Below are 16,838 nucleotides of genomic sequence, written 5' to 3'. Positions count from 1 at the left end.
TTAAATACAATTATGCTTCAGTTACTGCTTCAGATCCTTTAATAGTTGATGATGATAAGATGTAGTTCAAATAAATTAAAATATAAACAAACTGACATTCTGTGGCATATCAGACTAGGGTTATTAGAGGAATTCCTTGAAACTAGTGTGTTCAGTAAAAGGGAAAAGGGCAACAGCAGAGTGTTTTAAAACTGCATGGCCAAATGTGTGCCAGGTTCTCCTGGTGGCTCAGCAGTGAAGAATCCACCTACAATGCAGGACACCACCCTGTAATGCAAGGGACACGGGTTTGATCCCTGGGTCAGGAAGATCCTCTGGAGAAGGAAATGGTGACCCACTGCAGCATTCCTGCCTGGAGAATTCCATGGACAGAGCAGCCTGGTGGGCTACAGTCCTCGGGATCTCAAGAGTCAGTTACGACTTAGCGACTCCACCACCACCACCACCACCACCAAGTGTGTGTCTCTTTATGGGACCAACTGAAAAAAGAACAGACATTTGATTTGAGAATCTCAAGAGCCTGAAGCATGGGATGGCTTTCTGTTCTGATGAGTTTTCATTTCCTCCTGCTTCTCGTCCCTTACAAGGGCTCCCCATCATTTCTCACTGGCCTGGTTTCTTACCTCTTCCGCTCACCCCTGGAAGCAGGATACAGCTGGTGCCCTACAGAGCCTTTCACACGCCTTTGTGACTTCTTAGTGCAGTGTGGACAACCAGGTCTTGGGGACTCAGAGCACCATGGTTCCCCTCTAGGCCAGTGACAGGAGAGGTAGAGATGAGGACAGGCCCAGCAGCCAGAGATGGACTGAAGTGGAAGGGCTAACTGGATTTAGAAAAAGGAATTTTCATATATATAATTTTTGTTTTGTGGATAGCAGGACTTATCAGACACTAATTTTGTAGTTTGACAACAAAATCTTATTAAATTAAAGGTCTATCTAAGTGACATTCAAGTATATGTAAAAGTGTAATTTATTTATTAAGCACCTACTATGTCCCAACATGTAGCCACAAAACAGCTAACCCTCCTATCACCCTTCCAAGAAAGAGGGTGACACTATCCATCCTTAGTTTAGATGTGCAGAAACTGAAGTTCACAGAAGGGAAATACATTACCCAAAGTACAGCAAGTGAGTCCCAGAACCCAGGTTGCCTCCTTGGAACCTTGTATATTTCCAAGTTTTCCAACAACATGAAAATTCACACTGAAATCCATAAGTGACTGAAATCTAGTACCGTAAATACTAAACACCACCTCATGACACTGAAACAAGTCAGCTTTTAAATTTGATAACTTTGCTTTTCTGTTCTCCTAACCTGGTTAATCACATTTCCTTTGACCACAGACTTGGCTCAGTAAATGAATGAATGAGTGGATTTTCAGCCTGCCTTTGATCTCTTCTGTCTGTCTCGGAGTCATCTTCTTTACCTGCTGAGCCTATGCTTTACAGTTGTCATGTCAAACGTTTAGGACTACAAAAGCAAAGAAAAAGCGTGTTTCATTGTGCTGTTTCTGAGTTCCTGACTCTTTGTGACTGCCCAGTGAAGCGTACATGTACCCGTTTCTGTCTTAAGGCGAGGGCTGTAGTTGCATTGAGGGCCCCCACACCACCCGGTGCATCTCCGTGTGCAACGCCCTCTTCTGACCTGCACACGTTCTCCTGCATTTGCAGATAAGAAAGAAAGCAGGTTCCAAGAAGGAACACAGCAGGCCAAAGGTCTGTTTGCACAATTGAAAGTGCCTTCCAGCCAAACTGCTCTGCGTTCACAGCTACCTAGTTTCCACTGGTGACCTTTAAAAATGTAAACAAACCTACTGCCAGATGAATGTTTATGTGATCAACTGGTTTTCAAAAGCACTGATAGCATTTAATATTTTCTCTCTGCAACAATTCTGTGCAGTAGGCACAGAGCCCAGACACCAGGCCTGTTAGTGACTGCACACTCAGCTTCTAATCCTTGCTCATGAATACATTTTTAAGATATTTGTTTATTTTATTTGTTCCTGTGGTGAGCCATCATGGCTGCACGCAGGCTTTCTCTGGTTGCAGCAAGCATTCTCTGGTTTCAGTACACAGGCTGCTCAGTGTGGTGCTTTTTCTTGTTGGAGAGCATGGGCTCTAGGTGCGTGGGCTCCAGAGCTCGGGCTGAGTAGTTGTGGCACCCAGGTGTAGCTGCTCCATGGCATGTGGGATCTTCCTGGACCAGGGACCAAACCGGTGTCCCTTGCATTGCAAGGCAGACTCTTAACCACTGGATCACCAAGGAAGCCCAAATACATTTTTTTAAATGGATTTTCTCTTTCTTCATAAGCCCAACATTTACAAAGATGTCTTTTAAAAGAAACATGTTAAGACTTTATTCAAGATATAGATCAGGCATTATAACAAAACAGAACTTCAACCTTTGGAATACTGTAATTTTATATCTCTTTGATGCACAGTCCAGTATACTATTTGATGACGGATCGTCCTATAGGATTACAGAGATAAACTAAGGGGGAGTGTGCACAGTCACCATCCAGAACGCCAGCCCTCTGGTGCCTGCCGTTCACGAATGAAGCACATCCTTTACCATTTCCAGTGCTGTGCAAGATGAACAACTAGGAAGGTACTCAATGGTGGTCGTGGTTGACAAGCACTGTTATCACAGACACACGGACAGTTTACTACGGAGAACACACAATTCAGAGGCCAGCAAAGTGAGCAAGCTATTCACACAAAGCCAGGAGGGATTATGCCTAACTCTCCAGTTTGTAAGTACAACACCCTCTCTCGTCTCCTCAGAAACAGAACAGGTGCTCAAAAGCAAAGAAAAAGTTACTACGTGAAAGGTACAGACTTCCCATTAGCATTTTGTAAACAGCCCGTGTCTGTAAATCAGCAAATTAAAAACATTCAGCTTTATCGTCTCGACAGAACTCCACACCACTATGTGTACACTTGGAGGCATTCACATTTTTACGTCAGTCCACACAAATATACAGCTTGTTGAATAAGTAAACACGTTTTGCCAGAAATATGACAGCTGCTCTCAGTTGTACAGTGAGTGTTTTTAAGAAAGAAACCAATTCCCTAAGCAACACCTGGAGGAAAAATAGTTACATTAAGACAACAGTTTGGGTACCTTTCTATTTTTTTAAATCTTAAATGAGAAGTAATACAGCTTGTCTGAGAGTAGAGTGCTTCAAAGTCGTTTTTGGCATCGTTGAGTGCAAACTTGAGAGCCCATACTTGTTTAAACTCTCCACAGTAAAATGGTGAAAATATAGCTTGTTCACAATAGGACTTTAATCTCTGCTGCTAAAGGCATTTATTATTTTGGCCAGGAAAAAAAAGAGTTGCTAAAAAGCTGCTTAATAAGCTTTTTTTTTTTTTTTTTTTTGCATTTGTTTCTGATAATTCTGGGTATTCCCAATAACAGGTAAATACATTTTAAAGCATATATTTTTCCTCTGTCTGAAACTACTTTGTGAGCTTGAAGAAAACAGGTTTTCTAACAGGATTTAGCTATTGGTGGGTATGGGGCACAAACATTAAACAGACAGCCTCTGTTTGCCTTCCTGAACCCCACATTTGCTTTTAGGTTTATTTTCCTAAATCCTTTTGTAAATTACCAAGTCACCTTCAGAGGCATTATGAGGAAAAGAGATTTAAATTTGCAGTCTGGTAACAACTTCAAGTAAAACCCTTTCCAATGTGGCTAAGATCCAGCCAATGTGTCATCAGCAAAGACTGATGTAGGTTTGTGTAGCTCAGTCATGCTACTGTCTCTGACTGGGCCTGTTTATAGCTGACTGACAGTAGGTTCTATGTGGTACGTGACACTAATTCTCTAGTGTTCAGGGCCTACCTATGAACAAACACGATCCAAGTATAATAAGTAACTGGGTTGTGACCCCTGCATGCATCACACTGAAAGGAAACATCAATTCTAAGCACAAGTAGACGAGTCCTACATTTAGGCTTGGCGCTTCCAGTGGGGAGCACCCGCCGCTGACCGAGATGCTATTTCAACCAGATTATTCTTTTCAGATAAAATTCTCAGTCTAATTAGGGAGTCGCCTCAGACGGCGGTTTGTTCTCTTCCTAAAAGATGTGGCCTGTATGAAATACAGGTGCCCATGAACATGCCACTTCTGTCTGGCTCACAAACTCCACACAACCCAGGAAGCAAACAGAGGGTACCAGCCACCGCTGCCCGTGGAGCTGAGCAGCAGGTCACATTCATGAAGATGCAACCTCTACAACCTTCTAGAACCCAGAGTTGGGATCGTTACCCAGATGTCTCAGATGTACTTCACGGAGCATCTGAAACAAAGCATGGTTCTAGGGTTGGTTTTGTTTGGGTGGATTGGTTCGTTTTTGCCAGTCACAGCGCAGGGTACTATGAAGGAAAAATAAACACTCAGTGATTTGTCACAACAATCCCAAGAGTTTACATCCAAAGGTGAGCCAACCTGCCTAAGGCAATGAGAAGTCCTCACCCCGGAAGGACTCAGAAGCTCCTAATCCTGTGTCTATGGGGGAGACAAGCTTCCTGTGACTTTTCTCTTATTCTAGGCTGTTCCCCTGACCTCATTATACCCACCTCTGGTACTGAAATATCAAATCTCCATTCTAAACTTCTCTGGTATACTGACTGAAGAATACAGACCATCGCCCTATAGGAAAAACGGATGTCCTTGAGGTGTGTTTGGAAGCTTCATAAGCACATCTGAGACACCCTCCAGAATTAAAATAATCTTTTACGCTTCTGTTTTTGCACTTTTCTTATACATCAGAACCTCTGGCAGCCTTTGCAAGTCCACGGTATCAAGCCACAAGCCATAAATATGTACATCGTAGTCCAAAGTATTAGTATCAAGAACAAAAAGGTTTTTAAAAAATTGCTTTGTTTGCATATATAGGACTAAAAACAAAGTATGCAACAAATAAGTTACAAATGTACATCTCAGCAGCTCGGTGGGGGGATTCTCTTGTTTCTACAAACACTGCTGTCTGTATGCCAATCCAATGGTGGGAAATGACTAACCTCAGAAGACCTAAGGTCACACCCCCCCCCACTACCTTTCCCTTATCCTCTCCCCAACAAAATAAAGAAAAGGAAAGGGGGCTCTTAGAGGGGAGAGAGGAAAGGGATGTCCGAGGCTGTGCACAGAGCACACCAGCTTGCGGGTTTCTATGTGATTAGTGAATAAATAGCTCTTTAAGGCAGAGAAGAAACATTCTGTGGATCCGGTGCTGTTGGCTCATCTCACTCACGTGGTTTCAGTGGCTGAGGATGAGGTACTTTTCTTCCTGAAGCGAGATCGAAGGATTCTAGGCGGTGCCTGGCAGAGAAAACAGAAACAGGACTGACCCCTCAGTTTGGTATAAACATGAACGCTTTTGAGGACAGTACCTGGATGGGTTTGTGTTGGGACTTCAGCTCTTTCGGTCAAAAGTCCATGTGTGTGAGCAGGCTGGTGGGGCTGGGGACCCCCTTGGGGTCTCCACCACAGCAATCAGAGTGGCCTCCCAAGCATCCCCATAGAGCTGAGCCAGTGGAGGAGCCCAGGGCCCCCATCTTCATACTCTCCTAAGTCCCTGCACCTCCCAAGTGCACAGCTGCATGGAAGGATGACACAGTTTGTTTCTGCCTTGGGAGCAAAATGATCTTAACAAGTGACTCAGCAGAGAGAAAGGCCTCTCCATCGCTTCCCTGGTTTTTGTTATTTCCTTTGGGAACTGGCCTCGCGTTTCTTGGTTCATGCTTAAAACTTCCATCACTGAATTTCCAGTCCTCCTCCCAGATGTGAAATCCTTCCATGCAGAAGCAAACCACACAACACAGGAAACACTGGCTTTCTGCATGAAGAGTCCTACCTCATCTCCCCTACCAATGGCCATCAAGGGACCCCTCCTCCCATGGGACCCAGGTCACAGGGGCCGCTACTGTCATGATTACAGAGAAGCGAAATGCTTCATTCTGGCATAGCACACTCAAGGGCCTTCACCACTGGCCCCGACCTACCCTCAACCCCGAGCTGTCCACTTCTCCGTACTCAGCTGCATTTTCTACACTATCCTTTCACATCTCCATCCCTTCTGACCAGAGGCCTTTCCTCCCTTCTCTGTCTGGTTATCTCTAGTCCTCTTGGGAACAAGCTCCAGAGTCACTCCTGAGCCCCACCCCCACAGCCAGGATCAACTCCTTGGTTCTCACGCTGTTTAGCAGATGGCAGGGCATCAGAGACGGAGCCCACGGGGGAGCGTGCTGCTCTGCGCACTGTCTTCCTCGGCCACACTGTGCCTTCCTGGGGGCAGGAAATGCACCACCCTCTCCCAGCAAGGAGCTCCGTGCCCAGCGGGCGCACGGAAGGGAGGCAGGAGGGAAACAAGCACCAACAGAAGGCTCTGGCCTTCCATATACTGAGTCCTCCCACCACGCTGATGACAGAAATGTTTACCAGTCACCTCTGGACAGAATGAGAGGAGAATCAGTGACCTGTCTCAGGCAGTTTAACCATAAGCAGTAAAGCAACATGGGTGGTTTTAAAAAACAAAACCAGGGACTTTCCTGGCAATCCAGTGGGTAAGACTTCACCTTCCCATGCAGGGGGAACGGGTTTGATCCCTGGTCAGGGAGCTAAGATCCCGCATACCCCGTGGCTGAAAAACCAAAACATAAAACCATAAAACAGAAGCAATGTTGTAACAAATTGAACAAAGACTTTTAAAATGGTCCACATTAAAAAAAAAAGAGGCACAAACCCTCAAGATCTAGAATGGTTCTAGCACCTTGCATGCCCTCTGGGCTGGGTCCCTCTCCCTATAACGGGGCTGGCCGGGCTATAAAGGACTCCTCGGACAGAGTCCAGACCCAGAATATCTTCTACCAAAACCTCTCAGTTCAAAAGGACCCCTGTGTGCCCCACTTTGGGAAGGAATCTGATGAACGCATGCGCTCTGCGGTGGGAACAGCTGTGACCTTGGTGGGAAGAAGCCACCAGGCCTCTGTGTTGGAGAAGGGCAGCTTGTCCACACACTGCCTCACCTGAGTCTCACAAGGGTCTCTGCACTGAGGGCAGGGGGGCTCCCAACTTGCCTCAGTTGGACTCTCAGGTTGCAGCGTTCAGCAGAAGGGGAAGGAGGGGAGACCTGATGAAACAGAGAGGAAGACTCTGGGGTCCCCCAATTTTGCAGGCCCTGCATCTGAGCCCAAGGCTGTGACCCTGCCCAGATCAATGACCTGAGGCTCTAGGCTTGGCCCTCCTACCGCCAAAATTCCATCCACGTCTGCACTTGGCCAGAGTACATATATCAAGTGTATTGTTTGGCTCATTTGGCTGTGCCCCTTCAATAACATTTTATGAACATCTCCTGGGTTGGCCAACAAGTTCATCTGGGTGTTTCCAAACCTGAACAAACTTTTTGGCTAACCCAATATTTTATATAGGCTACTATGTTGTGACATGGAGATAAAGAGATGAACGAGCTCTATTTATAAAGACATGTCATAAGACATTCTGAATTTTTCTCTCCCTCAAAACGCTCACTTGGTTTGCTTCTCACTCACACATCATCTTAAGTTGGTAGCTGGGTGTTTTGTTTGTTTTGTTTAATCCCTAGACACGATCTCATTTCTTCTATTCCCAAATAAATGTGGTAGGGTCTTTTTCACCCCTTGGCAAGTAGCTAGATGCTACCTAGTGGCTTCTCCTGCCTGTTTGATGGAGGGAAGTCTCCCCTCCTCAGGCACTCAGGAGACGTTGGGTATCCCAAGAGATGCCACTCTCAGGAGCCCCGGATCTCCAGGGTAAATCCCTCTGTGAAAATACACGCTCCACCCCACAGCCCCCGATACCGTGTACCTCCAGGGGGAACTCGGTCTTTCGAGGTGCTTTAAACTTGTACATGAAGTCCAGCAGGTCTTCCTCCTCCTCGTCAGAAAAGGCCAATGGGTTTTGGACCTGGTGGGGCCCCCAGGCCTTCACACCACCCTCATTCACATCGCCCTCAACCACTGAATGGCCATTTACAATCTACGCAGGGGAGACAAAGTACAGCAAGGTGGGATCAGTGCAGAAAGGAGCCAAGAAGGGCAGGCCAAGGTTAGGCACACAGCACAGCAAGCCAGGTCAGTTAGGAGAACTGAGGCCCCGACAGCTTCCTGGAATGTTGCAGGGGATCCAGGACCACTGCAACCGTGAGGCGCTATGCACAGGAACAAGCGAAGGCTTCAGAATCTACTGACAAGCTATTGGGGGACGTGGGGGTCCAGGTGGGGGTACCTCTGTCGTAACAGATGGGTCACACCCTACAGCTTAGGGCTGTGAGGCCACACCAGAACACCAGAGGGAAAGCATATCCTCTGGAAAGGATGGTGGCAGTGAGTTCTGGAGGGGAATAACACAGTTTTCTGCATGATACATACAAGCTGATGGTGCCTTAATTATACTTGCACATACAGCTCCGAGCTGTCCTTAAGAGAGAGGATGTAAAATGCCAGGAAGCCTTCAGAAAGAACCTTAAGCAATGTAGATTTTTCATTTCAGAGGCCAAGTGCTAGATAGAGAAGCAAAGGAGCCTGGTGGAAGAATCTAGCTGCAGTCTTCCCCTCAAAAGCAGCAGCGAGATTCCTGTTTTGGTCTGCCATGACTAATCCACGTGGAAAACTCCAGAACTTATTTGTGTCACTGTTGTTCACTCAGTCATGTCAGACTCTGCGACCCCATGGACTGCAGCACACCAGGCTTTCCTGTCCTTCATCTCCCAGAGTTTGCTCAAACTCATGTCCATTGAGTTGGTGATGCCATCCAACCATCTCATCTTCTGTCACTCCCTTCTGCTCCCACCTTCAATCTTTCCCAGCATCGGGGTCTTTTCCAATGAATTGGCTCTTCAAATCAGGTGGTCAGAATATTGGAGCTTCAGCTTCATGTCACTGAGTATTTCTGCAACATCGAATGTGGAGCATATTCCATGTCATCTGGCCACGTGATCCTATCTCAGTCGAGATATAAAATACTTCCTGTCCCAGTCTATCTGACACTCAGAGACATATCTTTCTAGGCTTCGTATATTGTTTTTACCTAGAACCACAGAAGGCAGAGCCGGGGCCCCTCTGATCACTTGATTTGACCACCCAAGGCCTGCAGACAGAAACCAGAGCTGTTCTGGGACACCCTGCTACTTCTCCTAAAAACATGTTCAGCCACCAAATGTGTTCTCCCCATCAAAGAGGGTATGACAGCATCCAGTGTGGACTTCATAAAACTAACAGTGGGAGCCTAGTCTTGAGCCGCTTTCCCAGTCATTGCTGCTACACTCCCAATAAACAGCAGGGGGCAGCATGAGAGCACAGTTGTCTTAACCACGCATTTCAAAGCTGAATTGTAGACTGGGAGCGACCAGCTGAGACAGGATAGAGCCAAGCCTGAGATTGTTAACAACTCTCCTTTGCATTTTATTGCTCCTGTGCATTCCCCAACCTGTTTCCTCTGGGTTTAGGCTCTCTCTGGTGCCTTCCCCTGCCCAAGTCAGCTGCCTCGCTAAGATGGATGAACGTGAAAACTGGTCAGTCTGGCCCTCCTTGAATGTTCTGGTCTTCCCCAGCCTGTCAACTCACCCAGAAGGTCTTGGAATGTGTAGCACATGGCTTGTGCCTCGAGCCCTAGTTCTCCTGTCCATCAGTTTCTGCCTCAGCTTCAAAGAAAGTGTCCTGAGCTACGGCTGATCCTCTTTGGTCCCTCTGAGCAGCTGATCCAGGACTGTGCCCACAGTGGCCACCCATCCACTAAGAGGTGGAGTCCTGACATCATCTCAGAGGGCTCGACTCTTGTCCCCAAACAGAACTCAACACCCATCACAAGGACATTCCTCTGAACACCTAACAGGAGAACAAAGAGGCAGGCCTGCCTAGGACCGAAAGACCAGGGCAGAAGCAACCTGCCCAGGTTTGCCCCAGCACAAAATCTCCCATCTTGAAAGCAGACTAGGGCTTGAGTCTGTGCTTCTGCACACAAGGTTCCCTCTAAATTCAGGGCCACAGCATTCCCTCTACATATCACTCTGGGGTTCAGAAGGCAGCCCAGAGTCACCAAAAGATCCTCAGGCATGGAACAGTTCAGCCTGCTCACCCATTCTGGACCCACTGGGACTGAGCAGTGAACTCACACACTGTCAGAATAACAACAACAACAAGTGCCATCTCAAAAATGAAGCAAAAATGCTTTGAGTTAGTTCTCCACTGCATCCTTGAGCATGGACTAAATGGTAGAAAAGAAGGGCCACTAGGAGTGATGGATCAAGGGAAGTCCAGAGATCCAGGCAGGAATAGAAAACACGGTTTCAACTCAGCAGAGGTGGGGAGTGAAGGAAGTCAGTGTGGGCAGCTCGGGGACCAGAAGTATCTTCTAATAGAAGACACAGAGAGAACCTGTTGAAAAGAGGAGAATCCTGCTGGTCACTGTGTTCGTGGAGAGTTTTTGCCAAGAATGTTGTTTGTAATATTCTGCTTGACTCTTAGGACCCAGGAGACGAAACACTGTAGACAAGCTGAGCCTCTGAGCCTCCAGATGTCTACTGTGTTGTGACAATGAATCTCTCATTTATTTTTGGCTGCGCTGGGTCTTTGTTGCTGCACTCAGGCTGCACATGGCCTTTCTCCAGTTGCAGCGCACGGGCTTCTCATTTGGGTGGTTTCTCTTGTTGCAGAGCATGGGCTCTCGGGCATGCGGGCTTCAGTAGTTGAAACACATGGGCTCAGTAGTTGCGGCTTCCAGACTCTAGAGCGCAGACTCAGTAGTTGTGGCATACAAGCTTACCTGTCCCGTGACATGTGGGATCTACCCAGACCAGGGATCGAACCTGTGTCCTCTGCATTAGCAGGCATATCCTTAACCACTGGACCATTTGGGAAGTTGGACAATGAACTGCTTAACTGCATTTCGCTCTTTGCGCTGGCTGTGAGGAAGCCCAGCACCTCAGACTGTCTATGACTTTGTGACAAGCACCTATATTTTTCTTCTCGTTCTAACTCCATCTTACCTGCCTCCTCCCTTCCCCTCCAAGCTTCATTTTTCTTATTTGGTTTGATCTATCATCTGTATTTCCACAAGCATACTTAAATACTTTAGGGAACAGGGAGGAGTATCAGTGAAGAAATAAACCCCACAGAACATGGTCCTATCTTTATGGGCACCCAGATGAAAATGAGGGGCTGAGCAGAAATGTGGTGCCGGACCTCCTCAGCACTCCTCTTCCTGTATAACCAAACAGAATTTGTGATCCCACAGGTCCTCACCCAAGAGGGTGCTACTATCTACATCTTAATACTCTGATGGCTCCTGAAGACAACTTGCATGAGGGGAGCGTCTCATGCAAGGTCATGACCACAGCCACCTGCAAGCCTCAGGGGGTGGCAGCCAAGCCCTCAAGCCCACAGAGCTGACCACAGTGGCCAGGGCTGGGTGGTTTCCAGGAAGAGACAGGGGTCACTTATTTCCCTCAGTGGGGAATGAGTGTGTGGCCTTGGCTTACTTTCTGTGTTAGCAAACGTGCGTAGAGCAGGCTGGAAAGCGGCTGCACCTCTTCTCTCTGTGGGGAGTGCAAGGAGGGAAAAACGCCCAGCCCTTCAAGGCTGAGCTGATCCATCTGCAGGAGCCCCAGGCCTCCCCACACCCCTCCCCCAGGGCAGCAAACACCCCAGGTTAGTGAACACTTCCACACAGCACACATTAGTGGGAGCCATTAATCAAAGTCAGCAAACACGTTTGAGGAGAGCACGCCCATCTGGACCACTTACATCCGAGTCCCCAACAGCCACCGAAGAGAAAGGAAAGAATATCCTGTTAAAGAAGAACCTTTGGGGATGAAACTCACACACATGTGCAAGTGTTCATGCACACGCACACATACACACACACTCACTCACTGCCCATGCTCCAAACCTCTGACAGCTCCTGTTACTGAGGAAAGAAACTGCCCCAGGGCCCCACTCACAGAAAGATGCAATTCTCTCTCTCTTTTAATAGGATAAAAAGGGATGATTCTGCTTTTTAAAATATGTCCCATCTACTTGATTTTAAAAGGTGGGGGGGACCCACCTCTATGACTCATTTCGAGCAGTGATAGAATTCAGTCTTCAGTTCTATATAACATCAAGGTAGGCAGAGAGAAAAGTGGGGAGAAAGGGCGGTAGGGGTGGGAGACAGAGATAATAATAGAAGCACAGAAAAAGAGAGACAGATGTGCAGGAAACAATAGGAAACGGCTGACAGGCAGGCCAGAATGGAGCAGAAAGTTCTCTTGGGACATGAGAGGCATGGAGGAAATCATCATTTCAGGGGACCAGGAGGGCCCCTCTGGCCAGAGCATCTGTGATCCACAGCATCGGTGCCCCAGCCCCAGGTGTGAGACACACCTACCCCTACACCATCTGCTGACACTTCACAGCCAGCACCCTTCACGGGTCAAGCTGGAAGGGTCCCCGGAGCCTCAGGTTTAATCCCTCACCCCATTTTACAGAGGAGGCAACTGAGGCCTGGAGAGTCGAGGAGCTTTCCCACCGTCATAGAGGGAAATGGTGCAGATGACTCACTAGTTGTTTCCTGGCAAGGAGACCTCAGGGAGATGGAGTAGAACTCCAGGGCCTTGGATGTTCAGAAGGCTGAGAAAGGCAGGGCTGGGGCAGAGGCTCCCAGATCATGACTCTGAGCAGGTCCACCCCAGCCTGAGGCCTCCACTGAGCCCCACCTGTAGCCCCATCCCCAACAATCCCCATCCCCACAGCTCCGGGGAAGGCCAGGCTCTACTCAGTGCTCACCACCAGCTATAATTCTATTTTAACTTCTATTCTAACGTCCTGGAAAGGCAGGCTTTGATGATGAAATCACCAGGTGTCGTGGGGGTGGCGGGGGAGGGGGACTTCCCAGAGGGCAGCATGGAGCAGGCCCACCGGGCAAGAGCAGAGCAGAAGGCTTCTCTCTTCTCCCAGGTCCCAAGATGACAGGATCCCATAGGGAAAGGCTTTCTGAGTGGCTTAAGGTATTTACAAACTCCAAATTGTAGGGTGATTAGGTCGAAATAAACATAACTGCCTGAGGTCACTGGGATGGTTGTTTTCCACGAACTAGTGCGTTCAGTGGGCTTCCCAGGTGGCGCCAGTTGTAAAGAACCCACCAGGCAATGCAGGAGACGTAAGAGATGCAGGTTTGATCCCTGGGTTGGAAAGATCTGGGAAAGGGCATGGCAACTCACTCCAGTATTCTTGCCTGGGAAATGTAATGGACAGAGGAGCTGGTGGGCTATGGTCCGTAGGGTCACAAAAAGTTGGACACGACAGAAATGACTTAGCAGCAGTAGCGTCCAGCAGACCTGAGTATTATGTGCTAGTGCTGAACACAGCTGTGTGCAGCCCCTGAGTTTCTTTCATCCTTGTTGAGCATACGTATACTCCTCTGTTCCAGCAGGACGATGGTCCCCACAGCCCCCTGCTCAGGAATCTTAGACCATCCATTCTCATTAGGCTCATGGCCTCTGAAACCCCCGGGTCTTCTACAGACCTTTAAAAATCCAAGAGCTGAAATGTCTAAGGCAGGGGTCCCTAATCCCTGGGATCTAATGCCTGATTATCTGAGGGGAAACTGATGTAATAATAATAGAAATAAAGTGCACAATAAATGTAACGTGCTTGAATCATCTTGAAAGCATCCACCCACAACCCCAGTCCATGGAAAAACTGTCTTCCACAAAACCAGTCCCTGGTGCCAGAAAGGCTGGGGACCACTGGTCTAAGGGACTCCCCTGGCAGTCCAGCGGTTAAGGCTCTGCATTTCCACTGCAGGGGGTACGGGTTCAGTCCCTGGTCAGGGAACAGAAATCCCCCATGCCATGTGGTGTGGCCAAAAAAAGAAGGGAAAAAGTCTTAACACTGAAGAAATAAAGGGAAAAGAGGATCCTTCTTAGAACACAGCTCCATGTCTTCCTGCTCGCTTCCTGTGGGAAGCATGAACCGTGTCTCGGTGGCGACAGGGCGGGGGGCACAGGGCACTAGGCTTGTCTCCCTCTTCCCCCTCCCCCACACCAGCCAGCAGGCCAGGGCTGGCCCCTCTTGCCTTCTGAGCCAAAGGAAACTCCTTCAAGGGGTTGTAAAGGGGACTTGGGTTAGTCCAGCACCATCTCTGGTCCCTCACATGTTAAGATCAAGGAAAGAGCAGGAGCAGGTCAGAAGAAAGCAACACAGCCCAGACAGCACCCTCACCCAGGGAGGGTGGCAGCAGGGCTCCTGGCCAGGCCTGGGAGAGCCTGGGCCCATCTCCCTGAGGCCTTCTGGCCATCACGGTCAGCAGCATCACCATCATCACTCTTCAAAAAGCCCTTTCACAGATATTGTCATAGCGGCACAGTGAGGTGGGAAAGCGGGAAGCTTTACCTCTACTGGGAGGAAACCCAGGCTTATGGTGGTTAGGTCATCTGCACACAGCTATACAGCTGGCGAGTGGCAAAGCAGGACCAGGGCTCCCTTGGCTGCACAAGGACTGAAACCCCCAGGACTGCAGGGCTCATCACTTCCGGGGACCTGGGTAAGTGCCTGCACTCCTATCACCAAGAGCACAGGGAATGATGACTCTGTGATGGTTTTAAAGTCTCTCCATATTCCTTGTTACTCCTCCCTCCAAGAGGTGGAGATGAATTCCCTTCCTCTTGAGGATGGGCTGGACTTAATGACTCACTTCCAACAAACAGAACAAGGCAGAAGTGATGATTTTGTGCTTTCCAAGACCAGGTCCTAAAAGGTGCTGTGGCTTCCCACCTGGCCTCTCTCCTGCATCACTCACCCTGGGTGAAGCCAGCTACCATGTGGTAAGGATGCTCAGGCAGCCACCAGAGAGGCACGTGGAACGGAGCTGAGGCCTCCAGCCAAGAGCCACAAGAGGGCCATGTTCAGTCAAGCCTTCAGCCAGCTGTGGCCCTGACTGACACCCACACTGTAACACTTGAGAGTCCCTGAGCCAGAGACACCCAATTAAGCTGCTCCCAAATTCTGGCCTGAATTTGCTGTAAGATAATACATACTTGCTATTTTAAGGAGTTAACCTCCTCGCCCCACCCCACCCCCTGACCCTGCAGCTGAAAGGGAGCCCCCAGGTCAGACACCAGCTCACGGTTAGAGCCTCCTCCCAAGGCAGGTCTCGCACGCTGCAGGGAGGCTGGCTGTGTACTCACCTTTCCGGGTCCTGCAGGTGGAGCAGCAGGTACACACTGTGGGGACGGGGGATCATCAGTGATACCCCTCACCTGGACAGGAAGCAGCCCCAGGCCAACAGGGAGGCCCCAGGGAGGTGTGGGCATCCCCATGTGTTCACTATGGGAGTCCCAGAAATGTGGGTCTCTGTAGAGACACCTAGGTGGGAGAGGGGATCACCCTAGATTCTGCTTCCTCACAGGTGCTAGAAAATGCCCTTGTCTGGCGTGCAGAGGCCAGTCCTTGTAACCTGCAGCCCGAGGGGAGGGAGGGGATGAAGCCCAAGCTTTCTCTGAGAAATAACTCCGACTGCCCCTTCTCTCTCTCTCTCCCAGTTCAGCATGGCCTGCAGAAAATCTGCTCACACTGACCTCTGAATCCCCAAAGGGCTCTGTGTCTGGCATTTGGCCCCAGTGGCTAACTGGCTGCTGCCTTACACACTCCACTGGTCTTGGTGTATATCTGGGCCAAAGGGCTCTGTGTCAGGCATTTGGCCCCAGTGGCTAACTGGCTGCTGCCTTACACACTCCACTGGTCTTGGTGTATATCTGGGCCTTGGTATAGTGTGTATGTGTGTGTATGCATGCTCAGGCATGTCTGATTCTTTGTGACTCCATTGACTGTAGGCAGCCAGCTTCTTCTGTCAATGGGATTCTCCAGGCAAGGATACTGGGGCGGGTTGCCATTCCCTCCTCCAGGGGAACTTCCTAACCTAGGGATCAAACCCACATCTCCTGCATTGGCAGGGAGATTCTTTACCACTGAGCCACCTGGGAAGCCCTTGGTATACAGTAGGTGCTCACTAAATACAGGCTGTCTCCAAGTTCATGGAGGGCAAAGATCATCCTTTCAATTCCCTTTGTACCCTTCCCTGGGTTCAATACCAGACTTGCAATAAATGATGTCTGACAAAATACCTCCCAGGCCATTTATTCTGCAGGGCGGGCCACAGAAATTGCATGGTGTTGTTTCATACCAATGGACATGTATATTTTAAATAAATTATTACATAATCTCTTATTCCATTTTGTACTTTTTTCACTAGGCCTCTTCAAACTCTACCTAAATGTGCATTGAAACTGTTGCTTCCAACAGCTGCACATAACTTCCTGGGGTGTGCAGCCACCGCTTCCTACCCAGCCTCTCTCCAACAGTGGCCTCCGGTCCAGGACTGGCAAATTATTAATACCTCAACTGCTCTCCTCACAACCCCGAGATGGAGGCCAAATAGGGATTCTGGTGTCTCACCTTCAAAGGCAAAGTCTGAAACGAACTGGGTTCCTTTCCTGGTCCAAGGACAAATGCTCTGATAGGAAGGTTGTGAGATTGAATATAGGCTCAATGGGAACAAGAATGGTGACTGCTTGGTGACGCTGGCCTCACTGCGTTGCCATCTCTGCCCAGGCCCAGGGTCACTCAGTCAGGACAGAAGCCCAGACTCGGGGCCATTTCCCAGACCAAACCATTCCTGGTGTCCGAGGCCAGGGCCGGGAAGGGCACACCAGCTGGGCCTCCTTTGGCGGACTTCCACCTAGGCACCCTGACCCTCCCCTCCGGGGTTATGACAACCCCAGAGCCCCTGACTTGGGTGCTTCTGCCCTCGACCC

At 49.0% G+C, this 16,838-nt stretch overlaps 1 protein-coding gene across 6 annotated transcripts in view; it reads right to left on the bottom strand.

Annotated features, from left to right (window-relative positions):
- Positions 1-2,332: 2,332 nt before the first annotated feature.
- Positions 2,333-16,838, bottom strand: part of REEP1 (receptor accessory protein 1) — a 133,742-nt gene continuing 119,236 nt past the window's right edge. For 2 of the 6 annotated variants that reach the window (XM_040224291.1, XM_040224293.1), the window contains 4 exons: positions 15,213-15,248; positions 7,856-8,007; positions 7,039-7,142; positions 2,333-5,332 (listed from right to left, as the gene is read on the bottom strand). In XM_040224291.1, coding sequence (XP_040080225.1) covers positions 5,257-5,332; positions 7,039-7,142; positions 7,856-8,007; positions 15,213-15,248 — 368 coding nt within the window. In that variant the 3' untranslated portion in view covers positions 2,333-5,256. The remainder of the gene's footprint in view (positions 5,333-7,038; positions 7,143-7,855; positions 8,008-15,212; positions 15,249-16,838) is intronic. The other 4 variants (XM_040224292.1, XM_040224294.1, XM_040224295.1 and 1 more) reach the window with 2 other exon arrangements.

The sequence above is a fragment of the Oryx dammah genome, unplaced genomic scaffold (assembly GCF_014754425.2).
Source record: "Oryx dammah isolate SB20612 unplaced genomic scaffold, SCBI_Odam_1.1 HiC_scaffold_25, whole genome shotgun sequence".
NCBI lineage: Eukaryota > Metazoa > Chordata > Mammalia > Artiodactyla > Bovidae > Oryx > Oryx dammah.
The sequence above is the reverse complement of the archived record's forward strand: the minus strand, read 5'-3'. Positions and strand labels throughout refer to the sequence as shown.